Source organism: Hemibagrus wyckioides, linkage group LG29, assembly GCF_019097595.1.
Source record: "Hemibagrus wyckioides isolate EC202008001 linkage group LG29, SWU_Hwy_1.0, whole genome shotgun sequence".
In the NCBI taxonomy this organism is placed as follows: domain Eukaryota; kingdom Metazoa; phylum Chordata; class Actinopteri; order Siluriformes; family Bagridae; genus Hemibagrus; species Hemibagrus wyckioides.
Genome location: NC_080738.1, coordinates 5,427,093 through 5,445,198, shown reverse-complemented (window position 1 = coordinate 5,445,198; position 18,106 = coordinate 5,427,093). Strand labels below are relative to the sequence as shown.

At 39.8% G+C, this 18,106-nt stretch overlaps 1 protein-coding gene across 2 annotated transcripts in view; it reads right to left on the bottom strand.

Moving 5' to 3' along the window:
- Window positions 1-18,106, bottom strand: part of gria2a (glutamate receptor, ionotropic, AMPA 2a) — a 42,681-nt gene that overhangs the window by 12,209 nt on the left and 12,366 nt on the right. For both annotated transcript variants that reach the window (XM_058384998.1, XM_058384997.1), the window contains exons 3-13: window positions 9,367-9,606; window positions 5,943-6,139; window positions 5,486-5,539; window positions 5,043-5,201; window positions 4,752-4,919; window positions 4,175-4,279; window positions 3,208-3,315; window positions 2,910-3,116; window positions 2,315-2,682; window positions 1,480-1,678; window positions 1,040-1,287 (exon numbers count right to left, since the gene is read on the bottom strand). In XM_058384998.1, coding sequence (XP_058240981.1) covers window positions 1,040-1,287; window positions 1,480-1,678; window positions 2,315-2,682; window positions 2,910-3,116; window positions 3,208-3,315; window positions 4,175-4,279; window positions 4,752-4,919; window positions 5,043-5,201; window positions 5,486-5,539; window positions 5,943-6,139; window positions 9,367-9,606 — 2,053 coding nt within the window. The remainder of the gene's footprint in view (window positions 1-1,039; window positions 1,288-1,479; window positions 1,679-2,314; window positions 2,683-2,909; window positions 3,117-3,207; window positions 3,316-4,174; window positions 4,280-4,751; window positions 4,920-5,042; window positions 5,202-5,485; window positions 5,540-5,942; window positions 6,140-9,366; window positions 9,607-18,106) is intronic.

The following is an 18,106-nucleotide window of genomic DNA, read 5'->3' as shown; positions in this document are numbered from 1 at the left end:
GTTGTTTACGCTGTAGGCTACTATCAGGTGAAATTTTTTGCGTTGAGACTTTTAAGGACATTATAAGAAGACAGTCTAGCATGGTCAAGGAATGAGCACGGGGCAGCGTGATTCCTGTCCCAAGTGTTCTTGTTGTAGTTCACAGTTTTGACCACTAGGTGCAATTCTAACTCTGTCTAGAAAGACAAACAAATCAATGCAACACCGACTTATACCTGCCTAATAGCAAATTTACTCACTCAGAAGAGGTCTTTTGTATTTCGATGGAATTTAAAATGTATGGAGTTGAGATTTAGAAGGAAATAAGAAAATTAACTTGAATTAATCCAAACCTAGAAAATTAACATCTGAGATGAGTCTGAATGTTTACTGCGCGTAATAAAGCATGAGGGATGTACTCTGATGCTCTAATTAGTGTCATAAACGAGTAGATACAAAAATGTTCAGTATTATAACATTCATGGTGCTTAAAAAAAGTGTCTAATAATCTGGAAAATATTCGACCACATGTATCTAACCATGTTGCTAGCTCAAAATGCAAACAACTGACTTGCTAAACCTAAATTTAACATGCCTATAAAACCTGGAGCTTGCTGATTCTTGGTTACTTCAGAATCCTGCTTGTTGCCATGGTTACATCCTGGTCTCCCTGGTTGCTAAGAAAGATCTCTGTAACTTCACATACTTTCACTGCATAGAGTTGCCTAGGTTACCTTCTCCTAAGCTGTTTCCTTGGTAACTCTTAATCCTGCATTACATCACCCTGACTATGACACCCTGAAGTCCTTGGCTGTTTCTATGGCAACCATTCATCCTGCACTTTCTGTTGTCACTCATTTGGTGGTTACCTAGGTTACCTAAAGTGTTACGTCTGTCTTATCCCTAACCGCCTCCCTGCAGTTACCTAGGATACGCTGTTCCTAGTTGCCTAGGTTACCTTCCCTACGTTTCGCCTAGTTTACCTCCTGGGTCCGACCTACATCAGGGTAGGTGGGATACTATAACAACATGGGCCATATTGTTATACTACTCCACCCACCTTAAAGCAGATCCTTTGGGCGTGGCGATGCCGTAGCCCTTGGAGTCGAGATTGCCTCCGACCTTCATGGTGTCACATGGCTTGCGCTGCTCGATGTACTCGTTCATGGTGGATTCCAAAAGGTAGGCGTATTTGCCTTTGGACTTGCGCACGCGCAGCACGCCTTCCACCGTGTTCTTTACAAAGACAGAAGGCTCTGCGCTTTTCATGTACTGCCACATCTTCTCAAACAGAGCGATCTTTGATCTCTGAAAAACACCAAGAAGAGTGTTTTCATTAGAAAGAGAGCAAGGACAGAACAGGATCCAGGTTGTATAATACCTGTACAACCTAAAATACCAGTCTTTGGTATAACACATGATTAAAAATGTGATTAGAGAAAACTACATAAATCATCTGACTTGGACAATGTAACTTTATGCTCCGCCCCTTTGTCTCACCTTGAAGAACTCTTTGGTTGAACCGGCATCGAGGGTTCCGTAGGCGATTTCGGTCTGCTTGGCGAGATCCTCTGCGCTCTCGATGGGGGACACCATCCTCTCCACAGTCAGGAAAGCGGCCAGGTTGGCCGTGTAAGACGAGATGATGATGAGGGTGAAGAACCACCACACACCACCAACTATACGCCCAGACAGTGACCTATATGCAGCGAAACACCATCACACACACATCCTGGCATCACACTGACTGCACATTCACTCAAAACCACTGTGGGAAATCCTGTTGGCTAATATTTAGATCACTGGCTGGCAATATCTTCTATAGAGCGCTGTATTTTCACTTCGATCTTTGTGTAATAACATATCTAACCATAACAACAATCAAATGTTAGAGAATCCACAAAAGATTATTTGCTATTTTTATATTTTATAATTTTATATATATTTCATGATGGCATAATATTACCAACTACAATGCTAAGTTTATAGAAGGAAATGGGGAATATGCAGCCGAAACACGGTACCACTCCAAGAGGGTATCAACCAGCAACCTTCTGCGCCTTGCGGTCTGCCACCGGGTGAAAATATATTCATGCAAGAAACCTCAGATCAAGGTTTTAATCCCCAAACCATCAATCAAAGGTTTCTACTCCTGCATTAGCTCCCACTAATCAGCGAGAATGAAGGGAATCTGAAAGCAGGAGCAGCAGGGGCGTGAACACATTAGCACCACGGCTACACGTGGACGAACCGGCGACACACAAGGCTGCGTCCAAACAAAACCATGCCACGTGCGCTAGCTAGCGCACTGGCTAGCATTGACACGCTCACCAACCTTGGCGAAATATCGCATCCCTGCTGCATAAAAGCGCCCAGAGAAAACCACAGACTATTAAAGATCCCAAATTCGTTATTGGACTCGCTGGGCCCGAGCTGGCCATCCTCGAACTCCTCGGTGTGCCACTCGTACGGGCTAAAGCGGCTAACCAGGAAGAGCACGACACTGACACCAATGTAGGCAAACACGATACACATCCAGATCTCGTAGGCCAGCGGGTCCAGGAAAGAGAAGACGCCCGGCTTGGATTTCTGCGGTTTCTTGATCATGATGGAGATGCCCAGGCTCATGAAGGGCTTGGAGAAGTCGATCACTTCTTCACGGACTAGCGTGATCGTCAGAGGCGCTATGGCTATGTCCGCTTTCTGACTCGAGACAAAGAACAGGTCAAAATGCCTTAGTTTAAATGACTTTGCCTAAGACTCAAATGTAGCTAACGATTAATGGAAGGCTACGCTGACAAGAAAAAAGCAAATCTTTAGTGTCATTATTGTGTATTTTTACCTGAGGAAATCTGATGAAAAGTGAAAAAAACAATAGACATCCAATTATTTAGCATAAATCACAAATGTTTAAAAAAAGAAACTCTTACCCCATACACCAGTTCTCCCACCATGCCGTTCCAGATCTTGGTGTCTGCGTCTCTAGCTCCGTACTTCCCATCTCCCACGATCTTCAGCTGATATTTAAACCGACAGTGATTGGCGATCTCAGCCGCCAGGTCCACGCAGTATCCCTCGTAACGATCGTTATCTGTGAACAACTCTGCGTTCTTCTTCAACATCACATACGGCGCCTCCTGCAAAGCAAAATCCATGCGGAACAAGTCCAGAAATGTCAAATGCTAAATATCAAAGTGCTGCTTGAGTGAAGATCTGCGACGTTCTTACCAAGATGGTCGTCACGATCACGGTCTTGTTCTCCATCCCGAAGGTGTCGTTGGGGAAGAGATCGGATTTGGTGACCACCATTTTGTCCACCTCTTTCCAGTAGCCGATCTGGAGGTGGGAAGAAGGATACACATGGATAAACTTTATACCAAAACAAAGCCGATGTTTGGTCTGTATTCTTTCGGTATTGTCACAGTTATTTTATTATTTTTGTCCATTTTATTATTATTATGTCTGAAACACTTTATCAACAATGAAACGATGAATACCACCTCAAAGTATTTTCCACTCTGGCATGTCTTGAAGCGTTTTATTCCTCTTATCCCACAGAAATCTTGCCAGCATGTCCATTTATTTCTTAACAACTTTTTAAATTTGTTTTTTGTTAAAATCATTAGATTTATTTATAGTGTAATGTCCGGCAAAGAATAATCCTGAATGCGGACGCCTGGTAAAAGTAGCTAACTTGGTGTGCTGTTTATAAACCGTCGTCCTGTATAACGAGAATCAATTCCACTTCAATTCGTACCACAACCTGCAGCGGAAAAAAAAAAAAGGATATTTCTTGGTCTGTTGAGCTGAAGCGGCATCTCTTCCTAAGTCATGTAGGCGTCTTGTTTTTGCCCAACACCTCCACCTCAGGCAGAAATAAAGTTTTTAATTAGTTCTGCAACTGAGTGTGACTATCTGTCCATGTGGCTGCAGAGCGGGGATATTTTTTTTATTTTCGCACTTTTTATAAAGTGCTTATAGCGCAGTTTTGTGTGCACCTGACAGACTCAGGACCTGTTAGCTCGATCCAGTGGTCTTTTTTTAAAGCATCTATTCTCGTCTTGTCTGGAGTGTATGATAAATACTTGAGGGCGTAGATGAATTCTCGAATCCGAGTGGTTCCCTAAAAAGACTACGAATGTTTACAAGGATCCAGTCATGAACATGCCAGGATTTTGTCCCTGACGTACTGTACCTTCACCGGCCCGCTGTTCTTCAGCTCCATGATGTTGACTGAGAAGTTCACTCTCTTGCCATATTGGTCAAACTGGATGTTTCCTGTCAGGCCGTCCACTCGCACCTACACACAAAAGCTCATATATTCAAGGTGTTTCGAATGTCGTGAAATAAAGACATCTTTGCCAGGTGTTAATGGGATGTCTGGAATGCGGCCACTGTGAAATATGCGATCGCGTCCTTTTAAGGATGTAGACAAGGCGAATGTTACGGATTGCAAAGCGCCAAACCTGAAAGATGAATATTTTATTTAAAACCTTGCAACCTTAAAAGGCCAGTTTGTGATATTTATAAATCTGCAATGAAGCCTTTTCCCTACAACTAAATCCACCCCTTTAATTTTCTCTACATATTTCTGGGCTGGAAGAACGTAAAAAGCTTTAAATAAACAAACTAGCCATATCCACTGCAAGGAAACATGAAAACCTTTTGCTTTTGAAATCATAAGATTATTAAAGTTTTTTTTTAATCTACAAACTGACCCTTTTAAAACAGATTACTAGCAACATCTCTAGTGACTCTAGTGATATATAAACCTGTTTAAGAGCACGTTCTATCTCCACTCCCTGAGCCCATGGTACAGCCGGATTGGCTAGGCAGTCCCCATTGTTGCCACGGCGACTGATGTCGATCCTTTGCTTGTGCAGGAAGCGGAAGGCTTCGGTCATCACCTGAACCGCATCGTATGTCAGAGCAGAGGTATACTGCAGACAGAACACACACACACGTCAAAACACCTGGTTGCTGCTATCTGAATCTATGTCATACACAGTGGGACAGCTCTGAAATCTAAAAAAACCCCACAAAAAACGCACACACACACTCACTCGAATTTTGCTGTCCGCCCCCGGGTACTCTTTCTCCTCTAGAGCTTCCCAGCGCTGGTCAAACTTGGCAACCAGAGGGTCGTCGAAATCTACGATCTGAAATCCGGACACGTTCGCACCTCCATACTGAATCTTGGATAGGTCTCCGTCCAAAAACCCCTGGACACATGCAAACACAGGTACGGCAAACTTACAGGTTAGGCAACAATTTTAGCATCATGCATGTGTAAATTATCACACACTCGCCTCAAACCATACTGAGTATCTCAAGCAGACTTTGGTAAATGGTTTACATGGTTACACGCTGCATTTGTCTCCCAAATTTGGTCACTTCTCAATTCCCACCCACCAGCCATATGTCCCTCAAGCTCAGTAGTGTCAGATATTCCTATGCTTGATTCTGTGTGTGTGTGTGTGTGTGTGTTAGGAGGAGACAGACTCACAAAATTTGCGATGATGTAATGATACCCTTTCACATGACGACCAATCGTGATGACCTGGAGGAAAGACGGAAACAAGCAAGACAATATTTACACAAAAGAGGGATATAAAAAATAAGATTTAATATTCTACTGTAAATATATTCATGCTATATATATATATGTATATATAAATGTTAAGTCAAAACTTGACAGCGTAATCCATTTTCAAATAAATGTGCAAAGCTCCGCCCACAGAAATAAGTCGCTCATGTCCAGAGACCTGTGGGTGGTTGGCGTAGGTTAGAAGGACGAAATTAAAGCTTTACCAAGTCAGTGCCAAGGGAAACCCAAAATTAAAGGGAGAATGTGAGAAGAGTATTTTTAGAACACTTCTTGTACTGCACCAGTTAAAACAAACCGTATTTAATAGCTCTATTTTTTTTTGGGTCACGGTGTACAAACGAGCGCCAGTTTTCACCTGCTCCATGATGTCTTTGACCTTGTCCTGCTCGCAGTCCAGGATGACTCTCCTCTCCTTTTTATTATCCAGGTCCTGGAAGACCGAGCGGTAGGCCTCGTCTTTCCTCTCGTCCTTCAGGTTGCCCACATTTATAGCCGTCACTTGCCATTTCTTCTCAGCCGCCGTGTCCAGGATGGCCTGGAGAGTGGACAAGCCTGTAGAAGGAAAGTGTGACAATCGTTTAACTGTAATGATTGATAGGCATGTCTGTAGAAATGTGGGTGGAGCTTTGGGGGGGGGATCTCTATAATCACACAACAAAATTACATCAACACAAATGTTGACAAAGTATTATGGGTACCAACTAGAGCATTGTGGGGTTTCACAAGACTATGGGAGTGTTTGTTTTCGTACACATTTTTTTCTTTCAATAAAACACTTGATGTCCTACATTCCAAAAGAAAAATACTCCGACTCACTACATTCAGTCCATCAGTGCTGTGTAAACTTTGTACTTATTCGCATTTAGCTCATTTCTGAAGGGAGTGATTAACATGCTAGCTTGCATTTAAATAAAGCTAGCCTCTTTCAATGCTGGTTCTTCGTTGAACTCAAATCTAATCTACTTGTGAATCGTAAAGTGTTCATTACACGTTTATTTTTATTCTTCTCATCTGTTTTGTGTGTGTGTGTGTGTTTTCTAACTCTTTTAAACTCCATCGACGCAGATATCCGATGCTGAGGCAACGAGCGTCGCTTAGCTTTCGGTCTTAATTACAGAAGCCAAATTTCGTTTGGCTGGTTCGTTTAAATTTGGTCTCAATTAGGCTTCGTTGTTGCTCGAATGTAGCCTGGAGCCGGACTCACTCGAAAGCACCGAGCTTCTAAATTAGCAACGACGAGCTTCTGCCTTCAATGAAAATACAGAGCCGAGCTATAAACTCCCCCCGAGAGGATTCTCTCTCTCGCTCGCCCTCGCTTGGCTCACTCTCCATTTCCATTTGTCATTTTTTTCTCCTCTTGATCTCGCTCCGTCGTTCATCCGCATCCGCTCCTTTGCCCACTCGATTTCATCTCTTTCTAGTTTCTTGCTCCGTTCCCCCACTCCTTCCCTCCCCTCGACCATTCTCCCTCTCTTTCTGTCTCTCTAAAAGACCACGGATGATTACATATCTAGGTCTCTCAGGGGAAAGATTTATTCCTCCGAGTGGAAGCACACATTCAGCACCCTGGCCTTTAGCGTGGTTTTTGCATCGCTGTAGCAGTGTTCATTATCAGGATGTTGAGTTTGGAATTCAAATCCCCAGAGAGCTGTAGTGCACTTAAACAAGATGATTTAAGTTTTAACTGCACACGCTTTAAGGTGGGAAAAAAAAAAACTCCACAAAACACTCAAGGGGTGTGCTATTATAAGAAAATAATCAGTAACTTGTGCTGCGAGCAATCCTGTAATATCATGTGTCATAGAAATGCCTTTGGGAGATTTTTTTTTTTGTCGTCATATCGCCCACACAAATGACAAACTGCACCTTTAAGTTTGCTCGACGCCTGACTCCTAACTTTTTTTTCTCTTCTAATAAAAGCTCTTCTATCAAACACCAGGATTCAGGACATAGCATTTTCTTGTAATTTAGGTCACTCGCTAATTACCAGCTTGAGTCAGGTGCGCTTCAGTGTGTGTGTGTGTGTGTGTGTGTGTGTGTGAGCAGAGGAACAGATTAAAAATGGAAGAGCAGGAAGGCGTTGAACGTATGACACATCCTTGTGCTTGGTGTAAGATAAGAAGTTACATAAGGATACTGCAGCATTTTACTGTGATATGAATCCTCATGGAATGGCTTGAGGGTTGACATTTGAGTGCGGACGCTGACATATTTCTCTTGAGATTTGGGACAGGAAATGGGACGCAACAGCCAATAGGATTAGAGGATTCAAAATATGCCCCATCCACAAAACAAATCAGTGTACCGTTACACACGGCACAGATAACACACATAATACTGAACAATAAAATAAACAAAACTTTAGGATGTGTTGTAACAATAACGTAAAATACTGCGTCTTGTTTACTGTACAGTAACTGGAGAACAAACGTTAACCACTAAACACTACACCATGCACCCTAAACACTACACCCTACACATTACACCCTAAACACTACACCCTACACCCTAAACACTACACCATGCACTCTAAACACTACACCCTACACATTAAGCACTATGCCCTACACATTACACCCTAATGTAAAATACTGCATCGTGTTTATTTTCAGCCATAAAAACACTATACCCTACACATTACACCCTACACCCTAAACACTACACCCTAAACACTACACCCTACACATTATACACTACACCCTACACATTATACCCTACACCCTAAACACTACACCCTACACATTACACCATACACCCTAAACACTACACCCTACACATTACACCATACACCCTAAACACTACACCCTACACATTACATCCTAAACACTACACTCTACATATTAAACCCTACAGCCTAAGCAATACACCCTGGACATTAAACCCTAAACACTACACCCTACACATTAATCCCTACACCCTACACATTACATCCTAAACACTACACTCTACATATTAAACCCTACAGCCTAAGCAATACACCCTGGACATTACACCCTAAACACTACACCCTAATCCCTACACTAGAAATTGTTCTTAATAATGTTAGCAAGCTAATTTGCATTAGCTAGCTAAACTGGTTACTATGCTAACTACATTTTCGGTTGCGTCGTCGTCGATAAACAAGAACGTCATATTGTTTTTCCTGCCTAGCTGTAAGTTTTACATTTATATTTACGTAGTTTTAAGGTAGTTTTATTTCTGTTGTGAAAGTTTTATCAGGCTGCTTGTTAGACGACGCTGTAGTATTATGGGATGGTTAGAATAACAAACCGCTGTGCCGACATCTTAGAAAATCAGCTTAGCTCATCGTATTTTATGTCACACCTTGTTGGGAGGAATGACTAACGCTAACAGACCCTGTAATGACTGTTTTACACACTCCACTCATAATTACACAGCGTAATGACACAGAACATTATTACATTAGAAACACATTAGGTATTAGTCATCCATTACAGCGCCACCGTGACCTCGAGGACCATCACGCAGTGCTGATTGGCCCGGCTTGGCAATTCTCCATGGCAACAATGAATATGATTGAGTAAGGATGACATGTAAAGAGAAAGACTGTATGTGAAAGAGAGACGGAGAACAAAAGGGAGACTAAATGCTATCACTTTCTGTACACTATAAGCACTTCTGACCGCAGGAAGTGTCTCTGAGGAGTGAGGAATGAAGTGCTACAAATGAAAAGGACAAGCAATTGGATACGTTAATGCATTTGTGTGTGAGTGGGTGAGAGAGAGAGTGGGTGTGTATCTGTGTGTGTGTGTATGTACCTCTATCACTGTCGTACAGATATGCGAACTTCTCCCATTTGTAATACTCGACCAGGCTGATCAGAGGTCCTCGGATGTCAGGCCTCATCTGCAGCACGAACTGGTTGAGGCCATCGGCGGGTAAACTCGGCGTGATGAAGGACACGTGCAGCGTCTCGCAGAACGACGTGATGGTGTTCACGGACTTCTTGTCGTAGAAGCCGAAGATGGCGTAGACACCACGGGAAAACTGCGAGCAAACTGATGAAGGGGGACAAAAATGGGAAAACGTTTGAACCGATTCAAATAGATGTTTTTCAGACACACAGGGTACATCGAACACAAAAGTGTCACAAATTATGAATGGACAAAATCAATGGGCACTGATCAGAGAGTCGGCCATTTTAGGGTCTCTCTCTTTCTTTCTATCTCTATCTCTCTCTCTCTCTCAATCACAAAATTCTTCACTGGAACATTTCATATCTAAAAAAAATCCCATAATGCACCACAAAAAACAGCAAGCATCGATGCTCACTATGTTCTGGAAATTATGTCATATTTTTTTAAACCTATGAGAGTGAAAAAATAAACCAAATTCTCAGCCAAGTTCTACTAATGTAATTAGCTTATTAAGTTAAGTTGTCTTTATTTGTCACATATACATTATTGCACTGTGAAATTCTTTCCTTGGAGGTTGGGGCCAGAGTGCAGGGTGAGCTATGATGCAGTGCCCCTGGAGTAGGGAGGGTTGGGGGCCCAACGGTGGCAGCTTAGCAGTGCTGGGACTCGAACCTCAATCTTCCGGTCAATGACCCAGAGCTTTAACCTCTTGATCTACCACCGCCCGATATTTCACTCCATTAGATGTTTGTTTGACTAATTATTTAAATAAGAAATCCACTTATCTAGCCTACAATCTTGCTTGAAGTATCAGGAAAGAAGTGTGTCTGATTAAACTAGCAAATTTACATGACCTATAAAAAAAAATTGTATATGTTTGTTCCACTGACTGATGAAAAACTGGAAATCCAGAAATTGAGTCATCAGTGTCCCCAGTGTGTCATGAGCCATGGTCCAGTTTGTGTACACAATATACTGATTCACCACCTAGGGAGCTAGAGAGCTGATTGAGACACACCCCAACATTTTTAGCTAGGTAATATTTGACAATGATAGTTAAAAGAGCGACAAATAAATAAACCGTTCAAAGGTTACATAGCAAAATTAGCTCTCTATTGTTGCTAAAAAATATTGCTCTTCTGATACTTTAAAACCATTCTAGTCTAAATTTCAGAGTCAAAACACTGGGAAGAATTTCATGTGTATATTAAATCAACAAATTCAAATTTCATATAAAATTTTACTTTTTCACATATGCAAATTTTTTTTTTTTTTTTGACCATTCAGGTCAAAATTAAAATAGGAAAAAAAAATGAGAAAAAAAATAATAGTATTTAAAAAATAGTAGGTAACTATAGTGATTGAAGAGGACAAAAATATATACAGAAAATATTAAATATTAAATTATTTAAATATTAAATAATATATGCATGCAGAATGGCAAACTTTCTTCAGTAAAGAGTAATAAATCATTTGAATGAAATTGTAACTTTTCTTACCAATTAATTAAATTTCATTTTAATTATAAATTATAAAATATAAAAAATATAAATTTAAAAAATTAAATTTTCTTTTAAGTATATAATTATTCATTTACGTTTTTGTTAAATTTTGTTTAATGTTCTGTGCATTTGAAAATGCTTATACTGACAATTAAATTTGTATTAATTAACAGACTAATTAATTAAACTACAACAAGACATTACTGTACAAAACCCAAGCTGACAATAAAATAAACATCAATAATCTTTGATCTAAATTTTCTTCCATGACATTTTAGTAACTCCTCTCTGTAGGCTTCAGTTATTTCTTATGAATCACACCATTGACTGCGCCAGAGGTCCGACATGTCCAGCTAGAAAGCTCGCGTCTAATTTTAGAGCGCAGCTGATTCGGCTCTGGGCTGCTGATCTGAGCTTCGGTAGCTCTCGGTACACCGGTTTCGGTGTGTGGGTTCAGCTGGATGAGCTGATCCTGGCTCTGTGCGAGCAGCTGCGCGTATCGACTGGACTCATTAGGTTTTAAATAGTCCGACTGTGTGGGCTAAACACCGGAGCCCTGAGCAGGCAAAAGCTCAGTCGACACCATTACAGAAAAAAACAAACGCTGACAGAAACACAGCAAGCTCTAACACACACAACAAGTTACAACTTGATCTAAAATCACACAATTAGTGTCGAAATGGCAGACACTTCTGAAATGTAGATAAAGTAAACATCATAGCCTTAGCTACAGAAAACGGTGCACTCAAACATAGCAAACAAATCTGAGGTGAATGTTAACGTCAATAAGCATAGACATAGACACAACACCTGAACTGTAGCTAAAGTATTAGTCAAGCTAGCCTCCAAATCCTGCATGTGCAGTGAAGCTAGTATTAAAATTGCATACGTATATTGTTAATCAGACCTCAGGCGTAACTACAGAAACGATGTGTTTTATCATTCATGATCTTGATTTAGTAGAAGAGGAAGCCTGTATTTGTCATATATATACGCTAAAGGACATAATCCCCCCACCTTCTGAACTGTAGCCCAGTCATCCACCTTTCTACCACCTCATCACTAGGACCTTCTGGCTTTATTAAGTTATATGCACAATTAACTCTGTGGAGGGAAAAAAGAGAAATAGCTCTGGATCAAGTGCAATTTTGAAGTTGTTTGATAACAACCATGATGTTTATATATTCATATTATGCAAATTTGTATCGCTAAATTTCATTGACCTTAAAGGTAACAGCTTGTTTTTAAAGGTGGTGGTGCCTAAAAATCTAAAAAAAAAAAAAAATTCCCCAATCTTCTGGTCAAGAAAAGTCAAGCATCTGAATGAAGAGCTCAGAAATTTGACTTTCCTTACATAAACGTTGACTTTAATCACTGATTCTGAATACCGCTGATGCAAAGTGAGACGTCCGTTGTTAACGTAGCATCTCCATCATATAGAAAAACGATCGCAGGATAAAACCGCACAGTTTAACTGTTAGCTTTATATATATCGTTGCATTAAATATTAAAGCGTCTTGAATTTCAGACCACTGGAATGTTATACCCAGTATATATATATCTTTCTTCCCCTCTCTCTCTCTCTCTATCTATCTTTCTCTATGCAGAAAAAAAAAAGGCTTAAACCCCAGAGACAGTTGGACTGGTTACTAATCAATTTCTCCTTCTTATAATTTCATTAGCATGCAAGTCCAGCGCGCTGCTCATGGCTACATCTGCATAATCAACACACGACCGCCAGCGCTCTACACGGCCTTCTTCAGACCCCAATTACACCCCGCAGTGGCTCAACAACAGCATATGAGGAGGCTCATCTGTGAAAATGGCGCTTAGACTGGAATCATCCTCGGTTTTTTGATCTAATCTATGATTGAGGGATTGAGCCTTGAAATTCTTCAAAACCGTTTAAATGCCCGTGAACCGATTCGTATCGAAAGGATCTGAAGCTGGTGTTCATCTGTAGCCAGAAAGCCATCTTTATAAAGTACATATAAAGCCTAAGGTTTACACCAAGGTGGGGGGGGGATGAATACTTATACAAGGCTGTGTATAAGATGTGTATAAATATAACACAGACCAAAAAAGGACCTCTGCTAGGTTGGATTGTTTGTCCAGTGTTTGAAATCTTTCCATGTTTTGCCCGACTCTACCTAACGTTAATAAAAAGACGACTGTGATGGCTGTGTCTGCTGATGAGTTGCGTCCTGCTGTGGTTTCTGCGCATGAAAAAAAATAAAAAATTCTGAATAGACTCAGCGTGAACATCCTGTTGCCCCCCCCCCACCCCCCAGATCCCCGCTGTTCCTAAAAAGACGCATTGACCCATAAACTCAAAATGACGGATGTCCAAAAGTTCTGCGGCTCTGCACACAAAAGCATGCTGAATGAATAGGTTTTAATTCTTTGAGTCGAAATACGACTCCTTTCTTATTCCTCTTAATTCGTTGTTTATCTCTGACGACAGATAGGGGCAAAAATTAGACTTAAAATATATTTTCATCATTTCTTTTTAGCATATTTCATTATTTTTTAAACTTTTATACGAGTAGTAATCTTTTATTTAAATATATTTATTAAATTATCCACTAGGTTTGGGAATATGCTCAATAATCAATATAATCACTTCATAATATAAAATATTCAATCAATATCTTGCTAAGATTTTGACTTTTAAAGAAACGAAAATATATGAAAGGGTGAATTAAGAATTAACTTTTTTTTTTAAAAAAGGGTAAAATTTAGCATTATCTAAAGATAGCTTACCAATAAAATAAGATAATGTTTACTTGAGAAAGCTTGAATCTGAGTAAATGTTAATCAACATAATAAAATATGATGTATTTTAACAAAACCTTCCACGACAAAGCCAGTTAGAATGATCGCGTTAGAAAATCTTCCACACCACAGATCGCTAGCTCGCTACACAGAGTTCGAAAAAGCCTTAACTGACAAGCTAGCTAGCTAAGAAATATCAGACACTGGCCCTGCAAAAGAGCTAGGTAGCTGAATCATATCACAAAATGTCTTACAAGATACTAGATAATGTTAGAAAATGTGCCAGAATTTAGCTAGCTAGCTAGACATAGTTACAAAAATGCAGCTAGCTGGCTAATAATGTGAGAAGAAATATCCTACAACAATGCTAATGTTAAGAAATGTCCCACACTAAAGCTAGCTAGCTAACTAATGTTATAAAATGTCCCACATTAAAGCGAGCTAGCTAATGTTATAAAATGTCCCACACTAAAGCTAGCTAGCTAACTAATGTTATAAAATGTCCCACACTAAAGCGAGCTAGCTAACTAATGTTATAAAATGTCCCACACTAAAGCGAGCTAGCTAATGTTATAAAATGTCCCACACTAAAGCTAGCTAGCTAACTAATGTTATAAAATGTCCCACACTAAAGCGAGCTAGCTAATGTTATAAAATGTCCCACACTAAAGCTAGCTAGCTAACTAATGTTATAAAATGTCCCACACTAAAGCGAGCTAGCTAATGTTATAAAATGTCCCACACTAAAGCGAGCTAGCTAACTAATGTTATAAAATGTCCCACACTGAAGCTAGCTAGCTAACTAATGTTATAAAATGTCCCACACTAAAGCGAGCTAGCTAATGTTATAAAATGTCCCACACTAAAGCTAGCTAGCTAGCTAGCTAATGTTATAAAATGTCCCACACTAAAGCGAGCTAGCTAATGTTATAAAATGTCCCACACTAAAGCGAGCTAGCTAATGTTATAAAATGTCCCACACTAAAGCGAGCTAGCTAATGTTATAAAATGTCCCACACTAAAGCGAGCTAGCTAATGTCATAAAATGTCCCACACTAAAGCGAGCTATCTAATGTCATAAAATGTCCCACACTAAAGTGAGCTAGCTAATGTTATAAAATGTCCCACACTAAAGCGAGCTATCTAATGTCATAAAATGTCCCACACTAAAGCGAGCTATCTAATGTCATAAAATGTCCCACACTAAAGTGAGCTAGCTAATGTTATAAAATGTCCCACACTAAAGCGAGCTATCTAATGTTAGGAAATGTCCCACACTAAAGCGAGCTATCTAATGTTATAAAATGTCCCACACTAAAGCGAGCTATCTAATGTCATAAAATGTCCCACACTAAAGTGAGCTAGCTAATGTTATAAAATGTCCCACACTAAAGCGAGCTAACTAATGTCATAAAATGTCCCACACTAAAGCGAGCTATCTAATGTCATAAAATGTCCCACACTAAAGTGAGCTAGCTAATGTTATAAAATGTCCCACACTAAAGCGAGCTATCTAATGTTAGGAAATGTCCCACACTAAAGTGAGCTAGCTAATGTTATAAAATGTCCCACACTAAAGTGAGCTAGCTAATGTTATAAAATGTCCCACACTAAAGCGAGCTATCTAATGTCATAAAATGTCCCACACTAAAGCGAGCTAGCTAATGTTATAAAATGTCCCACACTAAAGCGAGCTATCTAATGTTAGGAAATGTCCCACACTAAAGTGAGCTAGCTAATGTTATAAAATGTCCCACACTAAAGCGAGCTATCTAATGTTATAAAATGTCCCACACTAAAGCGAGCTATCTAATGTTATAAAATGTCCCACACTAAAGTGAGCTATCTAATGTTATAAAATGTCCCACACTAAAGTGAGCTAGCTAATGTTATAAAATGTCCCACACTAAAGTGAGCTAGCTAATGTTCGGAAATGTCCCACACTAAAGAGAACTAGCTAATGTTATAAAATGTCCCACACTAAAGTGAGCTAGCTAATGTTCGGAAATGTCCCACACTAAAGAGAACTAGCTAATGTTATAAAATGTCCCACACTAAAGCGAGCTATCTAATGTTATAAAATGTCCCACACTAAAGCGAGCTATCTAATGTCATAAAATGTCCCACACTAAAGTGAGCTAGCTAATGTTATAAAATGTCCCACACTAAAGCGAGCTAACTAATGTCATAAAATGTCCCACACTAAAGCGAGCTATCTAATGTCATAAAATGTCCCACACTAAAGCGAGCTATCTAATGTTAGGAAATGTCCCACACTAAAGTGAGCTAGCTAATGTTATAAAATGTCCCACACTAAAGTGAGCTAGCTAATCTTAGGAAATGTCCCACACTACAGTGAGCTAGCTAATGTTAAGAATGTCCCACACTAAAGCTAGCTAGCTAATGTTATAAAATGTCCCACACTAAAGTGAGCTAGCTAATGTTCGGAAATGTCCCACACTAAAGCGAGCTATCTAATGTTATAAAATGTCCCACACTAAAGCGAGCTATCTAATGTTCGGAAATGTCCCACACTAAAGCTAGCTATCTAATGTTCGGAAATGTCCCACAATACAGCGAGCTATCTAATGTTATAAAATGTCCCACACTAAAGTGAGCTATCTAATGTTATAAAATGTCCCACACTAAAGTGAGCTAGCTAATGTTATAAAATGTCCCACACTAAAGTGAGCTAGCTAATGTTCGGAAATGTCCCACACTAAAGAGAACTAGCTAATGTTATAAAATGTCCCACACTAAAGTGAGCTAGCTAATGTTATAAAATGTCCCACACTAAAGTGAGCTAGCTAATGTTATAAAATGTCCCACACTAAAGCGAGCTATCTAATGTTATAAAATGTCCCACACTAAAGCGAGCTATCTAATGTTCGGAAATGTCCCACACTAAAGCTAGCTATCTAATGTTCGGAAATGTCCCACACTAAAGCGAGCTATCTAATGTTATAAAATGTCCCACACTAAAGCGAGCTATCTAATGTCATAAAATGTCCCACACTAAAGTGAGCTAGCTAATGTTATAAAATGTCCCACACTAAAGCGAGCTATCTAATGTTAGGAAATGTCCCACACTAAAGTGAGCTAGCTAATGTTATAAAATGTCCCACACTAAAGTGAGCTAGCTAATGTTATAAAATGTCCCACACTAAAGTGAGCTATCTAATGTTATAAAATGTCCCACACTAAAGTGAGCTAGCTAATGTTATAAAATGTCCCACACTAAAGTGAGCTAGCTAATGTTATAAAATGTCCCACACTAAAGAGAACTAGCTAATGTTATAAAATGTCCCACACTAAAGTGAGCTAGCTAATGTTCGGAAATGTCCCACACTAAAGCGAGCTATCTAATGTTATAAAATGTCCCACACTAAAGCGAGCTATCTAATGTTCGGAAATGTCCCACACTAAAGCTAGCTATCTAATGTTCGGAAATGTCCCACAATACAGCGAGCTAGCTAATCTTAGGAAATGTCCCACACTACAGTGAGCTAGCTAATGTTCGGAAATGTCCCACACTAAAGCTAGCTAGCTAATGTTATAAAATGTCCCACACTAAAGTGAGCTAGCTAATCTTAGGAAATGTCCCACACTACAGTGAGCTAGCTAATGTTAAGAATGTCCCACACTAAAGCTAGCTAGCTAATGTTATAAAATGTCCCACACTAAAGTGAGCTAGCTAATGTTCGGAAATGTCCCACACTAAAGAGAACTAGCTAATGTTTGGAAATGTCCCACACTAAAGCTAGTTATCTAATGTTAGGAAATGTCCCACACTAAAGCTAGCTAGCTAATGTTCGGAAATGTCCCACACTAAAGCTAGCTAGCTAATCTTAGGAAATGTCCCACACCACAGCGAGCTAGCTAATGTTAAGAATGTCCCACACCACAGCGAGCTAGCTAATGTTAAGGATGTCCCACACTAAAACTAGCTAGCTAATGTTATAAAATGTCCCACACCAAAGCGAGCTAGCTAATGTTCAGAAATGTCCCACACTAAAGAGAACTAGCTAATGGTCGGAAATGTCCCACACTAAAGAGAACTAGCTAATGTTAAGAATGTCCCACACTAAAGCTAGCTAGCTAATGTTATAAAATGTCCCACACTAAAGCTAGCTAGCTAATGTTATAAAATGTCCCACATTAAAGCTAGCTAGCTAATGTTATAAAATTTCCCACACTAAAGAGAGCTAATGTTCGGAAATGTTCCACACTAAAGAGAACTATCTAATGTTAGGAAATGTCCCACACCACAGCGAGCTAGCTAATGTTATAAAATGTCCCACACTAAAGCTAGCTATCTAATGTTATAAAATGTCCCACACTAAAGTGAGCTAGCTATCTAATGT